We start from the raw sequence: 7,500 nt of genomic DNA on the forward strand, positions 1-7,500 counted from the left end.
TGCAGGGCCCGGGGCCGCGGTGCCCCCGCCGCGCCCTGCCCGAGCCGCTCCGCCTCCTGGCAGTTGGGGCAGTCGCAGGTGGCTCTGCCGGTGTAGCGCCGCGCCGAGGAGCGGGAGGACAGGACGGCGCTCCCCGCCGCCGCTGCGGTGTTGTTGCACTCCACGGGGGCGAGTGGCCGGAAGCCGTCAAAGAGGTGCTGCGCCGGGGCGACGTGCTGCTCCGCTTGGCTCTGACAGTCCGCCCACGCGGTGCCCACGTCCCACCAGCAGGAGCCACCCGCGACTTCTCCCGCGGGCTTCAGCCAGCTGGGCTCGTACGGGTGCAGGCGCGGGTAAGGCGAGGTGAGGAAGACGGCTCGCTGGGCGTCGTCCCCCGGCGGCACAGAGTTCTGGAAGGCGGCGAAGTCGCTCCCGAAGAGGTTCGAGGCGCCGGTGGCCGAGAAGGCGCTGGAAGGCTCCGCGGAGAAACACACCGTGTTGCTCCTGGAGGAGGTGACCGGGAGCACGCTCCTTTTCCACGGGTGGAAGCCCAGGGAGAGAGCGGGGGGACCACCGGGGGGACTGCACTCTCCTACCCGGCTGCAGGTGGCCGCCAGCATGGCGAGAGGGGTGCTGCCCAGCCGGAACTCCTCCTGACAAAATAACAACAACAAAACTATGCTTGTGACTTTTTATAAGTTGATGTATTGAAAAGAAGAGTTTGACAACTTATATATATATATATATATATATATATATATATATATATATATATATATATATATATATATATATATATATATATATATATATATATATATATATATATATATATATATATATATATATATATATATATATATATATATATATATATATATATATATATATATATATATATATATATATGTATACTTACCCCCCGCAATGTTGCAGCCATCTTCTTGCAGCCTCCAAGTGTGAGACATCATCTTGTCTCTCTCTTTTCTACTTTTCATGCTTCCTGCTTCCTTCCTGATGTCTGCCAGGCCTGACGACCAATCAGAGGACAGAACACTTTAATGTGTGTCTGCACGTGGGCCTCCAGGCCAAACCTCACACACACACACACACACACACACACACACACACACAGTCACTCACTCACTCTCACACACAAACACACAGTCACTCACTCACGCACACACACACACACACACACACACACACACACACACACACAGTCACTCACTCACTCTCACACACACACACACAGTCACTCACTCACACACACACACACACACACACACACACACACACACACACACACACACACACACTCACTCACTCACTCACTCACTCACTCACTCACTCACACACACTTACGGTCACACACACACACACACTCTCTCTCTCACACACACTCACAAATACACTAACACACTCACTCTCTCACACACACTCACTCACTCACACACACACTCACAAACACACATACACACACACACTCACTCAAACGCACACTAACACACTCACTCATACACACACACACACAAACACCCTCACATGCTCTCACAGATACACACACATACACGCACACTCTTACTCTCACACACGCTCACACACACACACTCTCTCACACACACACACACACACACACTCTCACACACAAACACACACACTCTCACACGCACACACACTCTTTCACACACACACACACACTCACTCACTCACGCGCACACTGACACACACACACTCAAACACACTCACTCACACACACACACTCACACACCTTCACACACACACATACATGCACACACTTACTCTCACACACACACACCCTCACATGCTCTCACAGATACACACACATACACGCACACTCTTACTCTCACACACGCTCACACACACACACACTCTCTCACACACACACACACACACTCTCACACACAAACACACTCACTCACACAAACACACACACTCTCACACGCACACACACTCTTTCACACACACACACACACTCACTCACTCACGCGCACACTGACACACACACACTCAAACACACTCACTCACACACACACACTCACTCACAAACACACACTCACACACCTTCACACACACACATATACGTACACACTTACTCTCACACACACACACACACTTACTCACTCTCTCACACACACACACGCACACTGACACACACACTCACACACAAACACACTCACTCACACAAACACACGCTCTCACACATACACGCACACACACTCTTTCACACACACACGCACACTCACTCACTCACACGCACACTGACACACACACACACACAAACACACACACACTCACTCACAAACACACACTCACACGCTCTCACACACATACACGCACACACTTACTCTCACACACACACACACACTCACTCTTTCACACACTTACTCTCTCACACACACACACACACACACACTCACTCTCTCACACACTTACTCTCTCACACACACACACACAATCACTCTCTCACACACTTACTCTCACACACACTCACATGCACACTAACACACACACTCTCACTCTCTTTCACTCAGACACTCTCACACACTCACTCACTCACTCACTCACACACTCACACACTCACACACTCACACACTCACTCACTCACTCACACACTCACCCAAAGCGTACAATCCCAGATAGAAAACATGCTATGTGTTGTTAATTTCCAACATGGAGGATGAGAGTTCCCACCTGTCTGAAAAGGAGAAGGAAGAAGCAGAGCTGATCTTTACTATTACATCCTTTACTATTACATCATTTACTATTACATAATTTACTATTACATCCTTTACTATTACATCATTTAATATTACATCATTTACTATTACATCCTTTACTATTACATCATTTACTATTACATCCTTTACTATTACATCATTTACTATTACATCATTTACTATTACATCATTTACTATTACATCATTTACTATTACATGTGTGTACACACAATAATGAGAAATACATGAAGGAATAAAACAACATTACGGGTACAGACCAGGGGCCAAAAGACTCCACAGCGGCCCCCTGAGTTCAGTTCCAAACCTGGGAGACAAGTTCCTAAAACACTGGAGTGTTGCACAGAGGGACTTGGACCACATTGTCAGATGTCATTGAAAGCGGCTGGTAAACAGAAGTGGCCGCCTTAAGTCCTCTCTTTTTGCCAGATGTTTTTCCTCATGTGATGTATGGAACTATGGCATAAGGCCACTTTATTGAAGGCCACACCGCAGTTATAGCTGCCCTCAGAGGGCCACTTTTTATGATGTGGCAGACCACATCCAATGATGTGAAAGGCAACACTGAATGACAAAGCTGGCCACATTGAATGATGCTGTGGGCCACATTAAATGATGTGAAAGGGCACAATGACTGAAATAGCTGGGCACATTAGATGACATGGTGGGCCACTTTAAATGGTGTAAAAGGGCACAATGGATGACATGGTGGGCCAATTTAAATGATGTAAAAGGGCACAATGACTGACATAGCTGGGCACATTAAATGATATGGTGGGCCACATCAAATGATGCGAAAGGGCACAATGAATGACATAGCTGGCCACATTAAATGACATAGTGGGCCACATTAAATGATGTGAAAGGGCACAATGACTGAAATAGCTGGGCACATTAAATGAAATGGTGGGCCACTTTAAATGGTGTAAAAGGGCACAATGGATGACATGGTGGGCCAATTTAAATGATGTAAAAGGGCACAATGACTGACAGAGCTGGGCACATTAAATGATATGGTGGGCCACATCAAATGATGCGAAAGGGCACAATGAATGACATAGCTGGCCACATAAAATGATGTGAAAGGGCACAATGACTGAAATAGCTGGGCACATTAAATGATATTGTGGGCCACATTTAATGATGCGAAAGGGCACAATGAATGACATAGCTGGCCACATTAAATGACATGGTGGGCCACATTAAATGATGTGAAAGACCACATGGAATGAGGTGGAAGACCAGAATAAATAAAGTGGCGGGTCAATTTAAATGATGCGGCGGGCCACAAAAATGAGGTGGAAGACCAAATTGAATGACATGACGAACATTAAATTACGTGGCAGGCCACATTAAATGATGTGGCAGAAAACGTTAAAAGATGTGACAGGCTGCTTTAAGTGACTCGGTGGGCCACTTTAAATTACGTTAAAGACCTCATTAAATGGCGTGCTGGTTCACATTAAATGACATGTTGGGCCACATTAAATTACATTAAAGACCACTTTAAATTACGTGCTATTAAAAAAACGTTAACATGCTAATATAAGAGACGTTAGCATATTTCCAAGAAGGTGCCAAGTGTTAAAATCCATGATTTTTAGGTTTAAACAAACAAAATGAGCTAAAAATAAAACTGGCATAAAACGTTTGCATGCTAATGTTAGCATGCTAATGTTAGCATGATGACATTGAACAAGTTAGCGTGTTTTTAAGATGGCAACACGTATTAAAATGCTCTTTGTTTAGTATAATTGCATTACAATAAAAAAAAAGTAATACAATAGTAGTGTAATAATTAGCCTCTGGATTATATAGGAGTCGATCAGTGTTTCTTAACCATAGGGCCGTGGCCACAAAAAACTATGTTTGTGTTTCTTAACCATAGGGCCGTGGCCACAAAAAACTATGTTTCTCAGCTGATGCATGTACATCAGCTGTAATACATGTTTCCACCACTTGTGGCAGTAATATCAAACAAACAGAAGAAGTCTGGAGCTGAAGTCATGGAGAAGTTTCTCAAGCGCACAAATTATGACTAAATTGGTGAAGCTGTATTTTTACATTTTCACCAAAAAAAATTGACATTTAATGCATTTATTGTTGGACTGCGTAGTTGCATGTACATTTATTTTCCATCACTTTTTATGAGTCCCTTATTTTGCAGTACATTTTGATTAGTATATATTTTGTAATCAGCCTGACCTAAGCCTTGATAATGACCTGGGTGATTATTTGACTGGATCATTTGAGCGGGGTTCAAAAGGTAAAGAACCCCCGGAGTAGAGAACATAAATACTTGTCTGATTGTGACACCGTGTGCTTATGTGAAATGAGAGGGGGAGGCGGGACCGGTCCACACCGTCCTGTCCCTGGGGCGGGTCCAGCCTGCGCCCTTGGGGAGGGAAGAAGGGACTGCCTGGGAAATTTCAAGTCACTCAACAAAAATAAGTGTTGCATCCCCCCCCAAAAAAAACACCTCTTCCTGTGCTTTTCCTAAACTTATCAATCAGGTGCTTCAATCAATCAAACTGGAGCCCTGCGGCAAACAATCAATACTCAAACAACACAGAGAATACGCATTGTGCTAAATGTTACTTGATGGATTTATTTGTTACATCATTATAACTTTTACTCATACCGTAAGACCATAAAAATACTAATTTATATATTTACATGTACTGTACATGTACTGTAAATGTATAATGTATTTATGTTATTCACATGTGAATAATGCTGTATAATAGACTGTATTTATATTATTCACATGTGAATAATGCTGTATAATAGACTGTATTTATATTATTCACACGTGAATAATGCTGTATAATAGACTGTATTTATGTTATTCACATGTGAATAATGCTGTATAATAGACTGTATTTATGTTATTCACATGTGAATAATGCTGTATAATAGACTGTATTTATATTATTTACATGTGAATAATGCTGTATAATAGACTGTATTCATATTATTCACACGTGAATAATGCTGTATAATAGACTGTATTTATATTAGTCGCACGTGAATAATGCTGTATAATAGACTGTATTTATATTATTCACACGTGAATAATGTTGTATAATAGACTGTATTTATGTTATTCACATATGAATAATGCTGTATAATAGACTGTATTTATATTATTCACATGTGAATAATGCTGTATAATAGACTGTATTTATATTATTCACATGTGAATAATGCTGTATAATAGACTGTATTTATATTATTCACACGTGAATAATGCTGTATAATAGACTGTATTTATGTTATTCACATGTGAATAATGCTGTATAATAGACTGTATTTATATTATTCACATGTGAATAATGCTGTATAATAGACTGTATTTATGTTATTCACATGTGAATAATGCTGTATAATAGACTGCATTTATGTTATTCACATGTGAATAATGCTGTATAATAGACTGCATTTATGTTATTCACATGTGAATAATGCTGTATTTATGTTATTCACATGTGAATAATGCTGTATAATAGACTGTATTTATATTATTCACACGTGAATAATGCTGTATAATAGACTGTATTTATGTTATTCACATGTGAATAATGCTGTATAATAGACTGTATTTATATTATTCACATGTGAATAATGCTGTATAATAGACTGTATTTATGTTATTCACATGTGAATAATGCTGTATAATAGACTGTATTTATGTTATTCACATGTGAATAATGCTGTATAATTGACTGTATTTATATTATTCACATGTGAATAATGCTGTATAATAGACTGTATTTATGTTATTCACATGTGAATAATGCTGTATTTATGTTATTCACATGTGAATAATGCTGTATAATAGACTGTATTTATATTATTCACACGTGAATAATGCTGTATAATTGACTGTATTTATGTTATTCACATGTGAATAATGCTGTATAATAGACTGTATTTATATTATTCACATGTGAATAATGCTGTATAATAGACTGTATTCATATTATTCACACGTGAATAATGCTGTATAATAGACTGTATTTATATTATTCACATGTGAATAATGCTGTATAATAGACTGTATTTATGTTATTCACATGTGAATAATGCTGTATAATAGACTGTATTTATGTTATTCACATGTGAATAATGCTGTATAATAGACTGTATTTATGTTATTCACATGTGAATAATGCTGTATAATAGACTGTATTTATATTATTCACGTGTGAATAATGCTGTATAATAGACTGTATTTATGTTATTCACATGTGAATAATGCTGTATAATAGACTGTATTTATGTTATTCACATGTGAATAATGCTGTATAATAGACTGTATTTATATTATTCACACGTGAATAATGCTGTATAATAGACTGTATTTATATTATTCACATGTGAATAATGCTGTATAATAGACTGTATTTATGTTATTCACATGTGAATAATGCTGTATAATAGAATGTATTTATATTATTCACATGTGAATAATGCTGTATAATAGACTGTATTTATATTATTCACATGTGAATAATGCTGTATAATAGACTGTATTTATATTATTCACATGTGAATAATGCTGTATAATAGAATGTATTTATATTATTCACATGTGAATAATGCTGTATAATAGACTGTATTTATGTTATTCACATGTGAATAATGCTGTATAATAGACTGTATTTATGTTATTCACATGTGAATAATGCTGTATAATAGACTGAATTTATTTATAAAATTTACAGTAAAATGGTCACACTCTGTTTTACTGTAAAATTCT

General features: G+C 39.1%; 1 protein-coding gene across 10 annotated transcripts in view; it reads right to left on the minus strand.

Annotated features, from left to right (window-relative positions):
• Nucleotides 1-7,500, minus strand: part of LOC133635948 (transcription factor Sp9-like) — an 87,396-nt gene that overhangs the window by 589 nt on the left and 79,307 nt on the right. For 9 of the 10 annotated variants that reach the window (XM_062029436.1, XM_062029440.1, XM_062029439.1 and 6 more), the window contains 3 exons: nucleotides 2,621-2,698; nucleotides 899-1,009; nucleotides 1-632 (listed from right to left, as the gene is read on the minus strand). The exon at nucleotides 1-632 is cut by the window's left edge and continues 589 nt beyond it. In XM_062029436.1, coding sequence (XP_061885420.1) covers nucleotides 1-632; nucleotides 899-919 — 653 coding nt within the window. In that variant the 5' untranslated portion in view covers nucleotides 920-1,009; nucleotides 2,621-2,698. Of the gene's footprint in view, nucleotides 633-898; nucleotides 1,010-2,620; nucleotides 3,467-7,500 lie in introns of those variants that run through there. The other variant, XM_062029445.1, reaches the window with a different exon arrangement.

This window comes from Entelurus aequoreus, linkage group LG20, assembly GCF_033978785.1.
Source record: "Entelurus aequoreus isolate RoL-2023_Sb linkage group LG20, RoL_Eaeq_v1.1, whole genome shotgun sequence".
In the NCBI taxonomy this organism is placed as follows: domain Eukaryota; kingdom Metazoa; phylum Chordata; class Actinopteri; order Syngnathiformes; family Syngnathidae; genus Entelurus; species Entelurus aequoreus.